Source organism: Abrus precatorius, unplaced genomic scaffold, assembly GCF_003935025.1.
Source record: "Abrus precatorius isolate BTA unplaced genomic scaffold, Abrus_2018 Scaffold7, whole genome shotgun sequence".
Taxonomy (NCBI): Eukaryota; Viridiplantae; Streptophyta; class Magnoliopsida; order Fabales; family Fabaceae; genus Abrus; species Abrus precatorius.
In genome coordinates, this window is record NW_020874417.1 from 920,883 (window position 1) to 938,637 (window position 17,755).

Below are 17,755 nucleotides of genomic sequence, written 5' to 3' on the forward strand. Positions count from 1 at the left end.
ATGGTTTTCAAGGGCTTCTCTTTTCTTACCATCTCCTATATTCTTTCCTTTTTGCTCTTGGCATCATTGTCCACATCAGATGGCAGTGCATTCTCCATCGTTCCACCCGAAACCATTTGCGGGTCCACCGTAGACCCTAATTATTGTAAAAATGTGCTTGCTAATCAAAATGGCAATGTCTTCGACTATGGTCGCTTTTCTTTCCGAAAGTCCTTGTCCCAGGCTCGTAAATTCTTGAACTTAGTAGACTCATATCTTCAAAGTAGCTTCTCTTCGTCTCAATCCACAACTGGCGCTCTTCAAGATTGCCGATTCCTTGCTGAACAAAGTTTAGAGTACTTATCAAACATCTATGCTACTGCTAACCAATCTAGTGGCGTTCTTAACCCTTCTGAAGCCGAAAGTTCTGTAACCTATCTCAGTGCCGTTTTGACTTGCCACCAAACATGTTTGGATGGCCTACAACAAAGTTCAGCATCAGATTCAAGAGTGAAAAACGACTTGTCGTCGTCACTCTCTGATGACTCAAAGCTTCACAGTCTCACATTGGCTTTGTTCCTTGAGGGTTGGGTGCCTGAGAAGACAATCATAAGATCATGGCCACAAAATGGGAGACATTTGGATTTCTCACATGGTCGTTTACCGTTGAAGATGTCAAACCGAGTACGTTCCATTTATGATTCCGCAAGACACCATGGGAGAAAACTTCTCCAAACAGGAGATAACAGCCAGAGCGTTCAGGTAAATAACATTGTGGTGGTTAGTAAGGATGGAACAGGAAACTTCACCACTATCAATGCTGCAATTGCTGCTGCACCAAATAACACTGCCGCTAATAGTGGCTACTTCCTTATCTTTATCTCCGCGGGTGTGTATGAAGAGTATGTATCCATTGACAAAAGCAAGAAGTATTTGATGCTTATTGGAGATGGAATCAATCAGACAATTATTACTGGCAATCACAGTGTTGGAGATAATTTTACAACGTTCGACTCGGCAACATTTGGTAAGCAAAAGTATAATCTCCACATCTATAACAATTACACAATTAAATATAAATTTATGACTTTAAACATATTTACCCCTAGCTAAGATTGTGATTTAAATAAATTTATGTGGTTTTATATCTTTAATTTTTTTCATTATTTCAATTTCTCTTATTTTTTTTAAGTAGCTAGTCTATATCAATGATGTTATAGAAGTGTTTACATGACATGATATAATTCTTTTGGGTACTGATAAAAGAATCACTTTTAAGCGTCTCTGAAATATATATATATATATATATATATATATATATATATATATATATATATATGTGTGTGTATATATAAGATGCGCGTATATAAAAAATAAAAATAATAATATTCAAGATTCATTTTTAATAATTTAAATAATAGAATGATATGATATCACTAAACAAAATTAAGAATCATCAAAATTTGAAACTTTTGACCAATTTATTTGTTATGTCTTGGGGTGTGGATTTGAGCATGAAATATTATATTTTTTTCTATGTCAATTTATAAAAAAGATGATACATATCTTTTTAAAAATTATATATATATATATATATATATATATATATACTCTTTAGAATGAATTTGACCCTTTTACACGCTTCATGGGGATTTGCAGCTGTGGTAGCTCAAGGGTTCGTAGCAGTTAACATAACATTCCGAAACACTGCCGGACCAGGCAAGTTCCAAGCAGTTGCTGTAAGAAATGGAGCGGATATGTCCACCTTCTACAGTTGCAGTTTTGAAGGGTATCAAGACACATTGTATACCCATTCACTGAGGCAGTTTTACAGAGAATGCGATATCTACGGCACAATTGACTACATATTTGGTAATGCTGCTGTTGTTTTTCAAAACTGCAACCTCTATTCACGGCTCCCCCTAAAGGGACAATTCAATACAATCACAGCTCAAGGAAGAACAGATCCAAATCAAAACACGGGCACTTCCATACAGAATGCCACTATTAAAGCTGCTGCTGATTTGGCTCCAAATATTAGTACTGTCAACACCTACCTTGGAAGACCATGGAAGAATTATTCATTGACAGTGTTTATGGAGTCCTTCATGGATAGTTTAATAAACCCTGCTGGTTGGCATGAATGGAATGGTACTTTTGCGTTGAGCACCTTGTACTATGCAGAATTTAATAACACTGGACCTGGTTCTAACACTACCAACCGAGTGAATTGGCCTGGTTATCACATTATAAATGCCACTGATGCGGCCAATTTCACGGTGTCAAACTTCTTGAGCGGAGATAATTGGATTCCTCAAACTGGTGTCCCATACTCGAGTGGGTTGAATTAATCTATGTCTAGCCAGTCAAGTGGGGTTAACTTGTTCCTTCGTTTTATATGGTTTCAGCACACGTGTTTCTACATTTATTATTTATACAAATGAGTATGATTGTTATTGAGCATAATAATAAATGTTTGCGTGATGCTTCACATGACTCTTCAAAGGATGCGAATAAAAAGTTAGATAAAATTTAGATGTTATAAATATTTTTTATTAAAATTAGAATTTTATTTTATTGATTTAAGAAATAAATATTAACATTAAAACTGATATACATTGTTGAAGAGAAATTTTAATTCTAATTTAAGAACAATTGCAAAATCACCTGCAATCCTACATTTAAATTTTGTTCTAAATATTAAGTACAGGTCAGCTTTATCTTTTAAATAAATATGTTTAACCCAACTTTAATTAATTCAATAGCGTTATAATTTAAGACCAAGAAGATAGGAATGACTTCTACAATTAAATTGATGGTTCGTAAATAAGTAGATTGAAAAAGGAAAAGTATATTTTTAATATATTACGTTAATCACGTGTAATAATTAAGTTTGCTTAGTTGGCTCGGAAGATCACATTATACCCTAACTTATTTAAATCTATAATCTTTTATTTTTTCAAAAGCTAAAACCTTGCTTTGTCGTACTTAAAACAATGGATCCTTGTAACAAAAAATAAATTGTCTTAAATTATCCTCTAACCTGTTTTATTTGAATCGGCTTTTGATTTTCATGCAAAATAGCAAAGTTCTTCTTTATAAGCTTCTTCATAAGTACTACTAAGAGAGATAAATAAAAGATAAAACAAATAAAATCATTTTCACAAGTTAAAATCAACTTTTATCACTTTATCTTTTAAGAAATTAATTGATAAAACTTCTAAAAAATAAAAATAGTATAAATTGATTTTAGGTTATGAAAAATATTTTATATGTTTTACCTCTTTACCTTTTTTCTACAAGTACCTCTACAAAAGCTCATCTAAATTATGTGTAAATTATTTAAAAAATTAATATAATGTTTAAGAATTTGTAAAATATTTCATTGTAAATTTTCACATTTAAATAATAATAAAAAAAACTAAAATAGTCTGGTCCTGCCCTTGAGGAATGGTATTACATCCTTTCCCTTTTGGATCGGTGTAACAATGCAGTTTGATGGCTTAGAAACCGAGGTTTCTAAACTGATGTATAGACTTATGTACTAGAGTATCCCTTAAACTTAATAAATAAATTTAGCTTACAGAAAAAAGGCAAAGGTTTTGCATTTATCAAGTATCTTAAGGGTTGTTTTGTTTTAGAAGAAAACTATTTCAAATTATATTTTTTTAATCTTATTGTTATTATATTTTTGGTTTTCAAAGAATTTTACAAGAAATAATAAATAAAAATTATTATTATTATTGTATAATTATTTTTAAATAAGAAATAAAAAAATGATGTGAAAATTTTATAACTAAAAATAAAAAAATTATTTAAAACCAAACAGTCCATTAAATTTTTTGTCTCAAAATCCATATTATTTTTCAAAGGTGAGAGATTCTTTTATGATTAAAATAAAAAAATAATTTTAAGTTTTATTAAACAGACTATGATTAGAAATCAAAATAGGTTAGATGGTCCATCAGCATCAGCAACATATAGTTAGAGTCTAAACAACTATCAATCAAAATGACAGGCTACAACAAAGGTTTAAAGAGTAAAACATGAAAAACAAATCATACTTACAAAGGTAGGTCACAAAAAATATATTAAGAAATAAGGAAATTTTTAGTTAATTTAAATTTTATAATTTTAAATTTTTAAAAATAAGTGTTGCCATCATTTAATAATGACATTGCTTTTTCAGATATATGTAATGATTTAATGACAGTAGCGATTAATTTTCAAAATTAATTAATTTTATTGTAAGAATCAACTATAAATAAAGTCATATTTATAAAAAAAATTAAAAATATACAAACCAACAAATAAAATAAATGTTGAAAAAAACATAACGTTCAACTCTTATTATTTAAAAAAATGTTGCATAACAAGGTGTTGAATAACTTCTAAGAATAAAATAAGGTGTATTTTCTTCATTTCAATTAATTCCACTTTCTCTTCCACACTACACAAACCTAAGTCCCAGCTAAACCTTGACAATTGACTTTATTTTTTGTTTAATTTAACTGTAAGAAGAAGCAAAGAGCCATTTATGTTGATTGGTAGCAAACATTTGAAGTGAAATCTTCAAAAACTTCGCTTACTTTTTAGATCTTACTGACCAACTTTTGAACTATGGCTTAAGGTTGAATAGCATCATGCATGAAACGAAGAAACACGCTTTACAAAATAAATAGTTTACTTCTGAGCGTCAACTTGACCGGTTTTTGGTAAGAAATCCTTCAAAAACGGTTCAAATTACACTTTATCTGAGTTAGGCATCTAAACAGATCAAAATATTATTAATTGAAGGCCACCAAAATATCGATTGAAGGTTTCTGACTTTGATTATCAGTCGCGAAAATTTACGTGCAAATTAATGCATGAATACATAAAAATTAATTTGTAAAAAAACTTGATTAGTTAAAGTATTAATGATACAAAGTGTCTGTTTGGCATATATAAGATAAAAGTGAGAGTTAAAAATAAGTCAATTTCTAGGTGCTGAAATTCTTTAAGAGGTGAAATAAAGAAAAAAAATAAAAAATAGAGTAAAAAAAAACTTTCCTTATTTAATCAGTAAAAAAATTTGAAATGATATAATTAATTAAATTATATTAAATAAAAAGTTAAATTTAATTTTTTTTTATCCCTCACTTCTCTCTATTTTCACGGTTTTTATTACTATGAGATACTAATAGATTAACTAGAGTAACTAACATGTTGACTTGTAGAGTTGTAGCTAACTATAGGAATTAAATTAAACTAATTACACATGGGGTTGTGCATGAAGTTATCATCTTCGCGCTGAATTGTTGTCTGCTAACAACATCATTTGAATTTGAAGTTTCGGTGTTTGAATCTGAAGTTTGAATTCAACGGGATTCTGATCAACATGGAATAATAATATAGGCTGTAGGCTTTAATTGGATGCTTTGTCTAAGCTAATTCTTATTTTCCCTCTTTCCTGCTGGCTACGTGTATTTAACGGTATATGTTAAAAATAAATAATTTTTTTATTGAAAAAATATTTATTATCTCAAAATTATAAATAAATTAATATATATTATTTATTATAATTTAAATTATTTAATATAATATATTTATTATTTCATAAAATATGTTTTAGTAGACATTAAAAAATTGCTAAATCAATTTTTCATGATAACTTTTACTTCCACAAGAGTTTGCAGGAAATTTGTGCAAAGTATATAGTAAAATAAAATTGCAATATGTTTATTTTATCAATTTTTTTGTTTCTCCTTAAATATTTTTTTTATATTTTGGTCCTACATTTTCACAAATTTTATTTTTTATTTCTATTATTAGTTCTTTCTATTAGGAAACTATTAAATGTCATTTTTAATTGAATTATGTTAGTGAGAGAGGTAAGAAAAAAAATTGTTTATAGAAACTAAAAACTTGTTTGTTTGTTTTTTAATTTTTTTAAAAAATTTAAATATAAAACTTATTTATTACTATAAGTTTTATTTTTATTTTTAAAAACACAATTTTATTTTTTCTAGGTGCTAGCCAGAATTCTCTGATAGAGACATTGAGGGTTTTTTTGTTTTTTACAAGTGCAATGAATTTGATGGTGGTTGGTTGGAGGATCCTGGCCGTGTTTAGAAATTGAGGTCTTAGCCAAATTTTACGTCGTGTCACAATGTAATTTAATTTATCAATCTTTTTTTTTTTCCTTTCTAATCTCTTGAACTACAAATTTATTAAGTAAAATAATATTTCATTCTACTGTAATTCATTCAATCACTATTTTATAATATAGTAATTAATTTCAAATAAAACATAAACAAAATTAATTTTAAAATTTTTCTTTTTATAATAACAATAATTACAATTTATTTGATAAACGAATTCTAACAATAAAAAATCATGACCATCGATATTATAATGCTCACTGTAACTTTTTTTGAAAGAATATAATTTTTTAAAATTTTCAATTGTTGTAATTCAAATAAAAAAAAGTTTTCATATTCTAAAAATTGATCAAAATAACTCTTAACTTTTAAAATTATAATTTTTTATTTATCAAATAATTCGCATAGTTTATATATTGAAAAATAATATATAAACTTATGTTTTAAAATCGATTGGTAGACACTCAGTGCGCTGAAGTGGAACAACAATTCGTATGCCCCTAGAACAGTTAACATGCTGCATAGGACTCTGTTATTAAACGAGGTAATAATAGTAAATGATAGAAGGACTAACTTACGTTACTTCAATGTAGCTAGTATATGTGTTTCTGGATTAAATTGGTATTAATGCCATTTTCAAATGTTAAAATACCAACATTCAATAAACATGTTACAATTTTTTTAATATTTAAAAATAAAAAAATAAAACATAAATAAACGGGCGTCCAATGTTTGCTCAAACATGCTGGTTCCAATTCTGAAACAACTAATTTAAATAGTAAACCAAGATACATACGTTGAGTCATGCAACTAGTTAGGCATCATTGACTATAGATGCATAGTTCCAAATGCATTGTTACCAAAAGGATGGCAAGTCTTTGCCAAACGTTTTCTTTCCCTTCTGACTATGCCTTCCATCTTCTTTCCATTTTATGTATCTTCTTTGAAATAACCTTCCTAGGGTGGACCTAATTCAAGCTCTACATTATAAACTAAAAGCTCTTAATTAATGGTATCTACGAATATAAAAAGGATATTGATTAAATGGTCCATTGTTATTTTATCTGCCGGAAAAAAAAAAGGATCCTTTTATTTTCTGACCTCATAAATGCTTTTAAGATTTAATATTAATCTGAATGAACACAACGTTTATTACTACACATAATCTAGAAGCGGTGCTAACTATGTTGTCAACACAACCCTTGTGTCTCTAACTCTGAAGGATAAATGATACCCCGGCTCTTTTCTATATTCTAATAATAAATACTATTTTTTTTTCACTCACTTTACACCTTAGGAGAAAATTGAAAGCTTAGAAAAAAGGAAAAAAAATAATATATGAATTAATTAAGAAGCAATTTGATGAAAATAGGAGAAAAAAATGTACAAAATATATGTTAAAAAAAAGTGTTAATAGCATACTCTAATATATTGTTCTAAATTTTTTATTATTATTATAGTTGAAATTTATTAAATTATGAATGTGACTTCTTGCATAAAAAAATAATTTTTATATAATTTTTTTATGTCTTAGTAACTTATAGGCTAATAATATGGGTGTATTTAAAAATATACATTAAAAACGTGTTACTAATATTTTTTTAGTATAAAATTTGGGATCAAGTTATAGTAAATACTAAATAAATACACTTGGAGAACAATAATGATTGTTTCATTTGTGTCTCTTCAACTTTACTTTTTTTTTTTTTTATATTGTATTATCTATTATATTTTAGAGCCTCTACGAAGGTGTAGAAAAACCACAACTCATTTATTAAGCATACTATTGAATAATATATTATTGATCGTCCCACCTAAAGTCAACATTTTTTCATAACAGTTGTATCAAGTAAAAATTAATTTGATATTTTTTAAGTTATAGGAACAGAGTTATTAGATAATGGAAAGAGATTAATTTTTTTTTGGGGTAATATTTTAGTGTTATTCTTTTATTCAAAATAATTCAGATTTTTGTAATATTCTAGATGAAGTTTAAGATTTTTTTTCCGTATTTATAGTTTTCATTTATAAATAATAATGATTTTGATATTAACTTTTATTGCTACATACAGGTGGATAACCTTTTATGAGTGACTTCTAAAATAAACAACTCTTCATACATTGCCGTTAAAGCTGGCCTAAGATGAAAATCTAATTAAGAACATCAAAATTAACTTACTCCACCAACATAATTTAATATAAATATATATTTTATAATTTTTCATCTCTTTTAATCTTATCATTTATCTGGTATTTTCTTTCTGTTTCTTTCTCAATTCTTACAGGAAAAAAAGAAAAAGAAAAAGGGATAATTAAACATTAGTTTAAATCATTTTTTCTAATCCGTACGTTACCCTCTCTACGTTGAAATTCACAAAGCCTTTGCATTATTGCAGTTGCAGTTAGCAGCCAACCCAACAATATGCATATGGAAAAAATATAATTTGACACTTCTTTTTTAAGTGTGATACGTGAGTGAAGGAAAGAAAAAAAGGGGAAAATAATTAATAATACAATAAAAAGATTAAAAAAATGAAGTAAAAAAAATTTATGTGAATATATATATATATATATATATAGAGAGAGAGAGAGAGAAAAGAAAAGAAAGTGTACTGTCGTTTCATATCACTACTCTTATTTAAGAAATTTGGTCTAAAACATGATATTTTTATCTTGGTTAAGAAAACCAATAATGAAACATTTCAAATATAACTTTTTTAATAGAAGTGACAATAAACTTACAGAAGTGGTATGTGTAAAACGTAAACCCATAAAGGAATCTTTGATTTGAAAAACCTCCTTTTTCCCCCCTATAAATTGCAAGTGATGGAACACAATTTCCCACACACTCAGCTCATGCAAACCAACAAACTCTTGCTCTATCGAATCCCAATGGCCTACAACTTACGTAATTCCCTCCCAACAATATCAACCTTTCTCATTCTTCTCATACACTCATTCACCTCTCTAACTATCGCAGACATCGCTCCCACTACTTCCACCTCTTCAGGAACCATATGCAATTACACCCCAGACCCATCTTACTGCAACTCTGTTCTTCCTCACCATAACGGAAATGTTTACGATTATGGCCGTTTCTCCGTTAAACAATCATTGTCACAAGCCACCAATTTTTTGAACTTAGTTAACAAATATCTTCAAACCCGTTCCACTCTTTCCCCGGCCGTAATCCTCGCCCTCGAAGATTGCCAAACCCTTGCCGAACTCAACTTAGATTTCCTTTCAACTTCCTTCCTAACAGTGAACAAAGCAACTAGTTTCCTACACACTTCACAAGCTGAAGACATTCAAACCCTCCTTAGTGCCATTCTAACCAACCAACAGACCTGCTTGGAAGGTCTTCAAGCCACTGCTTCATCATGGAGCGTCAAAAACGGACTCTCCATTCCACTCTCTAACGACACTAAACTCTACAGCGTCTCTTTAGCACTCTTTACAAAAGGGTGGGTTCCCAACAACAAAACCACCGTCAACACTCAGCCAAGTGCCAAACAACTCGGGTTTCGAAACGGGCGTTTGCCGCTTAAGATGTCACGCAAGACTCGCACGATCTACGAGTCGGTGAGTCGGAGAAAGCTCCTTCAGGATAAAGTGGGTGACGAGGTTGTGGTGAAGGACATCGTGACGGTGAAGAAAGATGGAAGTGGAAACTTCACCACCATCAACGACGCCATCGCTGCAGCGCCGAACAAGTCTTTGTCGTCGGGTGGGTACTTCTTGATCTATGTGAGTGCAGGTGTTTATGAGGAAACCGTGTCCATTGATAAGAAAAAGACGTACTTGATGATGGTTGGAGATGGCATCAACAAGACAATTATTACAGGGAGTCGCAGTGTTTCTGATGGCTGGACAACTTTCAAGTCAGCAACCTTCGGTACGTACTTTCCAGTCAGTGGTAAAACAGTCAACATAAAAAAAAATTCAAATATTTAAATTAATAATTCAATAAAACTGCATATATTTTAATTTACAACATTCTTTTTTTAAAATAAATAAATTTTAACAATGATATGTGATTTTTAACGCAATATTATTTATGGTAAATAATATTTGATCACTGTTTCAAAGTTCTCACCACTTTTTTTTATTAATATTTCTTAGGGTGTAAATATTGGAGGTAAAACTAAAAGAAAAAAGGTTGATAAATATGATGAGTGATGTGATAAAAATAATAATAATAAATGAATAATGTTAAATATATAATAATATTATTGAAGAGTCAATAATTCAAAAATATTTTTTAAACCCTTTTTTAGCTTAAAAAATATTAAAAGAATGTGTTCTTTTATTTTTAAAATAAAATATATATAAAAGTATCGTTATGAAAATGGTTTAAATTTAATATTATTACTTTTATTTTCAATTTTTTCATAATTATTTCAGAAAAAAATATGCTTTGACACATTTTACCAGGATATTAAGTAGGCAGAACAAAGAGAAAAGTAAAAAGAAAAGAAAGAATAAGGAAAAAAGGAACAAGAAATATTATTTTTTATTTTTATAAAAATAATTATAAATATTTAATATTTTAATTATGAGAAATAATAGTTCATTGTCGGATACATTAATTATTAATTTTTATATTTTCATTTATTATAAAATTTCTATTAAAAATACTTATTTATTATTTATATTAGTAGATATATTTATTTATCTTTATTGTATTATTTCACTTTTTTTTTTTTATGTTTCTCTTTTTCCATCTCATGCAACCCATGACAAACAACAGTACTCTTCCTTTTTACATGACTTTTAAGAAAAAGAGATAGGCCCTCCACCTTCACAAATAATGTAGCTTCAAGTTTACGAAAAACATTATGGAAGTAGCCACCTTCTAGTTCGACAATGCATGGATATAATTAATTAGCCATAACCACTGATATGATAATGTCTCATATATATACACTTTTGCAGCGGTGGTTGGCGCTGGATTCGTGGGTGTCAACATGACCATCCGTAACACAGCGGGACCCTCGAAGCACCAAGCAGTAGCACTTCGAAACGGGGCAGATTTATCCACATTTTACAGCTGCAGCTTCGAGGGGTACCAAGACACGCTCTACGCCCATTCTCTGCGACAATTCTACAGAGAATGTGACATCTACGGCACTGTAGATTTCATATTTGGAAACGCTGCTGCAGTGTTCCAAAACTGCAACCTCTATCCTCGCCTTCCAATGAGTGGCCAATTCAACGCCATCACCGCACAAGGCCGAACCGATCCGAACCAAAACACCGGCACTTCCATCCACAACTGTACTATTAGAGCTGCCGGTGATTTGGCCGCAAGCATTGGGTCGGCTTCAACTTATCTGGGAAGGCCTTGGAAAAACTACTCTAGAACCGTTTATATGCAAAACTTTATGGACAGTTTCATTGATGCTGCTGGGTGGCGTGAATGGGACGGTGATTTTGCTTTGAACACTTTGTACTATGCAGAGTTTGATAACTGGGGACCTGGTTCTAACACCACTGAGAGAGTGACGTGGCCCGGTTACCACCTCATTAATGCCACTGATGCCGCTAATTTTACTGTCTCTAACTTCTTGCTTGGAAATGATTGGTTGCCACAAACTGGAGTGGCTTACGCCGGTAACTTGATATAGATTCAGCCAATATTCTATTTGTTACTATTTTTTTGTTTTACTTTCCTCTACTATTATTTTTTTCTTTCATGAAATAAGCAGGGGATTCAGTAAATGATCCCTGCAATACTCCAGTTGTAAACTGTATTGTTTGAATTGTTATCATGTAATTATTCGAGCAAATATTATATATATTAAATATGGGATCAAAGAAAAATTTATCCTGAAAATTAAAAATATAACAGGATTTATTTTTCATGGACAAATATCATTATTAATTTCACTGTTGTCTTCTTAAACAATGTGTTTCACCAACCCATCATGAAATGGCCGTGGATTTTATTTTTATTGCAATGAGCTCAGGCCCATACTTCAATGGGCTTTTCAAATTACGATGATATTTGTTTTAAGGCCCATTCCGTAAGGCTTGGTAACTTTGTAGAACAACTAAAAGACTCATCCAAGCGTCCCTGTTGCTATCACTCAAGCGATGCATTCATTTAACAGGTTATTTCTACACTGGAATCCATACTACTACTTCTTCTGCCTATTTTATTTTACATCAAAATTACAACCAAATCTTAGCTCTTCTGCTTTTTTCATAAATGGAGAAATATTTATTATACAATAAATTTGTATATTTTATTTTATAAAATAAAGAAAAAATAAAAAGTGAAAAGAGAAAAAGAAACAAGTGCTTCTTTGTTTCCATATTACGTGAATGTAAAAGAAATAAAATAAAATTAACGATTTGTTATTTTCAAGTACGAGGCATGATGATACGTGTGAAAATGCTTCTTCTTCTTCTTCTTTTTTCAGAGAGTCAATTTTATTATCCACCAACTTAAAACAATAAAAGTATAACTGACGTACTGTAAATAAAATTTTGATATAGTAAAAAATTGTCCTAAATATTATAATTGCAAAAAGTTATAGGCGAAAAAGAAGATATTTTTTTCTATACGAGGCAGAGGCAACGCCAAACAAAGAAAACGCCACCTTTCGTCGGCAGCACTAGGCACCACTAAAACACCAACTACCCCTACGAATCTCAAACGGGTCGATGACCTGAATCCGAATCCGAGTCTCTGAGCCTCCCAACTTCCAGCTCCACTATTACTTCTCCCATCTCCAAGGACTTCCTCGGGCACCCAATCGGTGCAGGAAAAGAATAAAAACCCACCGGACCCGGTTCAACCCGATAAGGTTGGACCGGTTCGGCGCGTGGGTGAACCAGAGTTCGGCAAAGTGGACAGTTAGAGTGAGAGTGGAACCATGTGTCGATGCAATGGGTGTGGAAAGCGTGGTTACAATTCGGAAGAATACGGCCTTGTTCGCCGTTAACAAACTCCGTCAAGCAAACAGCGCAGTCATTGAGAGAACGGTGGATGTCGGAGGAGTAAGTGAAGGTGGGGAGGGAGTTGAGAAGGTTTCGTTGAAGAGCCTCTTTAAACGCGACGGAGGAATCAGTTCGAACACCGTGATGGTGATGGCGGCGGCGACGGAAGCATGAGTGGCGGAAGGTGTGAATGAAAATGATTATTATTACTATTAGGAAGAGAAGGATGGCTGAGCCAAGAATGACCTTGCCATTGTTAGCGTACTTTTCTTGAGTTTGTGGATCCATTAAAATGAGAGAGATTAACAGTAACGGGTGAGTGATGTTGATGAAACAGTGGATGAGATGGGAGGGAGAAAGGTAATGTAAGAAGAGCCTAAGAGGAAGGTTCCTATCCTGTTACTGCAACCCATGAAATTTCTGCAAAGCTTTAGTATTTGTTGCTATACATTTATTTCTTTTATTTCGGCTGCAATACGTTTATCTTTATTTGGATCAAATCCATCTTTGTGGAACAATCGATAACTTGCAACGTTTTACCTTAACTCCCAAAGCAAACAGCATAATATTTTTCTAGCTTTTAAATATCCTTTTTCTAATTTCACCTCAAATTGCAAATGCTTATCAGCCACACGCAATGCCTTTATATTATGAATATGTATTATGTCATGTTATATTTATAAAAGTTCAGATTACATTTGGTAAGCAGGTGGTAGAGATGAAAATGGGATTATATTCATTAGATTTCCATACTGGATAGGATAAATTACCACTTAACGTATCTTAAGTTTTGGATTTTTCTCTGTATATTATGAGTATGAACGTAATTAAAAATTCAAATTATTTTAATTTTGTGCATATATTGTGTTATAATTTAGAATTTTATCATGTCTTATTTTACTTTAACTAAATAATTTTATTTGTAATTTCAAAAATAATCATGACTTTTTAAACAAAATATATGTTATTTGCATCGTTTCTTTAATAAAAATAAATACTTGGAAATATTTATCACCGCAATTCATTGTACGAAAAAAATCATGCATGCTACGCGTGTGATTACCAACTTTGTGTAAAAAAAATGGTAGAGAAAGAGAAATTTCAAATACTAGTGGTTTATTGAGTTCAAAGTCACAAAATCAACACTCGAATAGATATATTTTTATTTAATTTCAAGCTTCATCCTTCTGAATTGATATTTATTTAATTTTAGTTTTTTAATTTTAATTATATAACTTTATTGTTTTTTATTTTTATTTTTATAAAATTTTACACATGGTATCTTGTTATTCAAATTTTAATAGAGTAGTGGGTTGGCTATCGAGTTTCTCCCCATTTAACATAAAATATTGTCTCTTGATAATGTGCCCCAAATATGAGAATGATATTTTGTTTCTTTATGTTGTTATTGATTTTATTTTCAGTAAATCTCACTTGGTATTTATTTTAGACATAAACATATTAGTATAATTAACAATAAAATAAACATAGAAACTTGAATATAATTAACATGAGCTAAAAATTTAGTGAGTTGAAAGAGTAAAATTGAATAAATTAGAGAAACTACAACCAAATAATTATTAGGCAAAAGGCTACAATTAAATAAGTAGCAAATTCGGATGAGTAAAGTTGTAATTAAGCAAATTTTCGTGTGATTTATATTCAAATATGTTAATTAAATGAACTAACTCGTTTGTTTGATTTTTCAGATTCATTGCATTACTTCAAACCAATCAATGTCGTCAATTTTAATTCACTTTTATCTTTTTTAATTGTTGAAGAATTATCAGCTTAGAGTATAAAAGCAGGTACAATAATTGCTTTTATTATATTATTATTGTCACGTTTACTTTTCTTCTGACCTTTCGACCTTTCGGACGATATGATTTGTCTTTTCATATCTAATTTCTTCCTTTTTATTTTAACACTGTGTGTTCTTACTCATTAGAAGAAACAAAATGTTACTGCACGTGAAAAGGTTCATATGATTTTCTATTATTTCACTTTATTCTTATTCTTTTACCTATACCGTTAAAAACTGTGTTCATGATCACCAGACCACATTAGCTCATTTTGTTTTGAAACAAAAATTCAATCAAGAGAATAAACTATTATTTCATGGTAATAATGCATGTGTATAAAGACTAGTGACACAAATAAAGATACATGAGAACGAAAGACAATTCGATTAGTCCACAGTTTGCTTTCGAAAAGCGAAACAGCATGTGAACATTATCAACTGCATGGAATTGGCCCTTCACAGGACTTAAATTGCATTCCAAATATCATGCATGGATCCCATCCCACTTTTATAACAGGGAAAAAAACCTACTTTAATTGGAATTGAACATCGAAGTTGAGTTTTTTCTAATATGAAATGACTAGGTGGAACAAGTCACTGTAAAAAATATATCATTTACCAATACTTCATATATGAACCTTTGTTAGTATACTTTTTTTAACAAAAATTAAAGTGTTAATATAGATATTTTAAGTTTATACTAACTAGGGGTGTTCATGGATTGAATTTTCAAAAAATCAATCTAAATCCATTTAAAATCCAATTATATGGATTGGATTATAAACCAATCAATTTTAATTTTTCTAAAACTGGTTTAAATTTAGTTTTAAAATTTGAATTTGGTTTAAAACTGATTTTAAACTGTTTTTACATATAGTAAAAATATACCATAATTATTAAATTATTATATTAAAATATTTAAATAAATAATATAACATTATATATATATATATATATATGTTAAGCATCAACATTTATCAAAGATAAAATATGAATATAAATAGTACTATAACCCATTACATTAACAATACATGTTAAGAGAGTATTTACATATATTTTAATTTCTTAATAATATTTTTTAATTTTATATTTTACTAAAATAATAAATGTTTAGATATATTGTACTTTATATCATCTATCCATCACACAAATTAATTATATGAGTTAAATTTTAAATTATTTTATTTTATTTTTTTAATCGGTTCAAAAATAGTTTTAAAATTTAAATTTAGTTTAAAATTGATTTTAAATTTAGTTTCTGTTGAAACTAGTTTCAAATTTGGTTTTACGTTGAATTAATTTTAAATCTAATTTTAAATTTAATTTTTAACGCAAAATTGATTTTCAATATATTTGTGAAATTATATTTTTAAGGTAAAACTAATTTATTGTACAAATGTTACATTAAAATATTTCATTTCAAAAATATTTTAACAATATTTATTAATATATTATATTTTATAGAAGTATATAAAATATTTATTATTATTTTTAACTTATTTTTAAGAAATGGAGTTTATAATAAAAATTTAAATTAAAACCTATAAAAATAAAAATTAATAATATAAATAATAATAAAATTTTTATGTTATAATATTTTAAAAATTAAAAAATAAACATAAATATAAAAATAACAGTAGTAACTAATTTAAAAATATTTGTTATATTTTAATATTTTTAAATATTTTAATTATAAAAATTAAGATTAATAAAAAAATAGTAATAGTAAAATATAGTTACAATAAAATTTTGTAAATTAATATAACGCAAAAATTTAGTAAATAAAAATATAAGGTTGCTTCATACATATGGATTTAGATAACTAAAAATAAATTCAGTTTTAGAAAATGGATTTAGACACTAAACTAGTTATACAAATATAGTTAATAAAAAAACTGGTTTAATATGGATCTAGATTTTTAAAATTAATTTGACATTGGTTATGGATTGAATTAATGAAATTGGATTTTTTGACCACCCCTAATACTAACAATATAATATACTATACAACAAATAATTTTAGTAAATAAAATATTTATATATACACCATCAATATATAGAAGATTACTATAATGTATAATTTGTCATTATTAATCATTAATAAATGACAATCTTGTAATGAAATTTAATATAGAAAGCACGAACTCAATTCCAACACTAACAACAAATAAATCCTTTCATAATCGTACTTATAAACATGATTTCTTGTAGTTTCATTTTTATTTATAAATTTTCAGGATCATTTTTCTTCTCCGTCCTGCTAACTTTACAGATAAATTTTCATGGGACAAATCATACCTTCATTGTCTTATACTCTTACAGGACTTTTATATTCGTACAATGTGATGTGCTTGGTAAAGTTCACACGATGAGGTTGTAATTGTTAAACATAAACATTTGCATTGTTTTAATCCTCGTAAATATTTTATAAACCATGGGAAAATTGAAGAGCAACATGAGTGTTAAGGGTAAATGGCCATCTTTGTTTTTTTTTTTTTTTTTTTTGCCAATGCCATTTTTGTTGTTTGGTCAGTCACAGTAGATTTGTCTATAGGTAGTTATCTATTTAGAACTCAACTTATTAAACCTATGTTTATTTTACATATTATTATTAATATTTATCTACTAACCAAGTGAACCAGACACCTAATTTAATTATATAAAATTATACGAATTCAGACAACAAGAGGCACCAGTGGTCTAGTGGTAGAATAGTACCCTGCCACGGTACAGACCCGGGTTCGATTCCCGGCTGGTGCATACGGAGCTATGACGAAAGTCGTGTGATTGATGGGTCAATCACTTGCATCTAACGGATGAAAAAGACGCATCTGAGTTCCTTTTTCTACAATCTCACACTATATTTTATGTCACAGAATCAATACTC

General features: G+C 29.1%; 4 protein-coding genes and 1 non-coding gene across 6 annotated transcripts; 4 read left to right on the forward strand and 1 right to left on the reverse strand.

The window, feature by feature from the left end:
• LOC113873813 (probable pectinesterase/pectinesterase inhibitor 20) lies at positions 1-916 on the forward strand. Its single transcript, XM_027512139.1, has 2 exons — positions 1-741; positions 881-916. Exons 1-2 carry the CDS (start codon positions 1-3, stop codon positions 914-916), a joined length of 777 nt encoding a protein of 258 aa, XP_027367940.1.
• Positions 34-2,330, forward strand: LOC113870980 (probable pectinesterase/pectinesterase inhibitor 7). The gene is made up of 3 exons (XM_027507604.1): positions 34-177; positions 907-1,006; positions 1,639-2,330. Exons 2-3 carry the CDS (start codon positions 916-918, stop codon positions 2,328-2,330), a joined length of 783 nt encoding a protein of 260 aa, XP_027363405.1. The 5' UTR covers positions 34-177; positions 907-915.
• A 6,684-nt stretch (positions 2,331-9,014) lies between these two features.
• On the forward strand, positions 9,015-11,749 carry LOC113870970 (probable pectinesterase/pectinesterase inhibitor 7). 2 transcript variants are annotated; one of them, XM_027507593.1, is made up of 3 exons: positions 9,141-9,200; positions 9,912-10,017; positions 11,058-11,749. In XM_027507593.1, the coding sequence occupies exons 2-3, from the start codon at positions 9,927-9,929 to the stop codon at positions 11,747-11,749; spliced, it is 783 nt and encodes a 260-aa protein (XP_027363394.1). In that variant the 5' UTR covers positions 9,141-9,200; positions 9,912-9,926. The 2 variants fall into 2 exon arrangements, with proteins under 2 accessions (XP_027363393.1, XP_027363394.1); XM_027507592.1 differs by having other exon boundaries at positions 9,015-10,017.
• Positions 11,750-12,779: 1,030 nt separating this feature from the next.
• Positions 12,780-13,355, reverse strand: LOC113873817 (RING-H2 finger protein ATL2-like). The gene has a single exon (XM_027512147.1). It carries the CDS (start codon positions 13,353-13,355, stop codon positions 12,780-12,782), a length of 576 nt encoding a protein of 191 aa, XP_027367948.1.
• Positions 13,356-17,557: 4,202 nt separating this feature from the next.
• On the forward strand, positions 17,558-17,628 carry TRNAG-GCC. The gene has a single exon. It is a non-coding gene; the product is annotated as a tRNA-Gly (tRNA).
• The last annotated feature ends 127 nt before the right edge of the window (positions 17,629-17,755 follow it).

What these genes read in the sequence shown, in the direction of transcription:
- LOC113873813 (XM_027512139.1), top strand. Translation starts at nt 1, where the DNA reads ATGGTTTTCAAGGGCTTCTCTTTTCTTACCATCTCCTATATTCTTTCC. An exon ending in ATAACAGCCAGAGCGTTCAG is followed by an intron (nt 742 to 880) that starts GTAAATAACATT and finishes GTGTGTATGAAG; the next exon opens with AGTATGTATCCATTGACAAA.
- LOC113873817 (XM_027512147.1), bottom strand. Translation starts at nt 13,355, where the DNA reads ATGGATCCACAAACTCAAGAAAAGTACGCTAACAATGGCAAGGTCATT.
- LOC113870970 (XM_027507592.1), top strand. Translation starts at nt 9,015, where the DNA reads ATGGCCTACAACTTACGTAATTCCCTCCCAACAATATCAACCTTTCTC. An exon ending in TTTCAAGTCAGCAACCTTCG is followed by an intron (nt 10,018 to 11,057) that starts GTACGTACTTTC and finishes ACACTTTTGCAG; the next exon opens with CGGTGGTTGGCGCTGGATTC.
- LOC113870980 (XM_027507604.1), top strand. Translation starts at nt 916, where the DNA reads ATGCTTATTGGAGATGGAATCAATCAGACAATTATTACTGGCAATCAC. An exon ending in GTTCGACTCGGCAACATTTG is followed by an intron (nt 1,007 to 1,638) that starts GTAAGCAAAAGT and finishes GGGGATTTGCAG; the next exon opens with CTGTGGTAGCTCAAGGGTTC.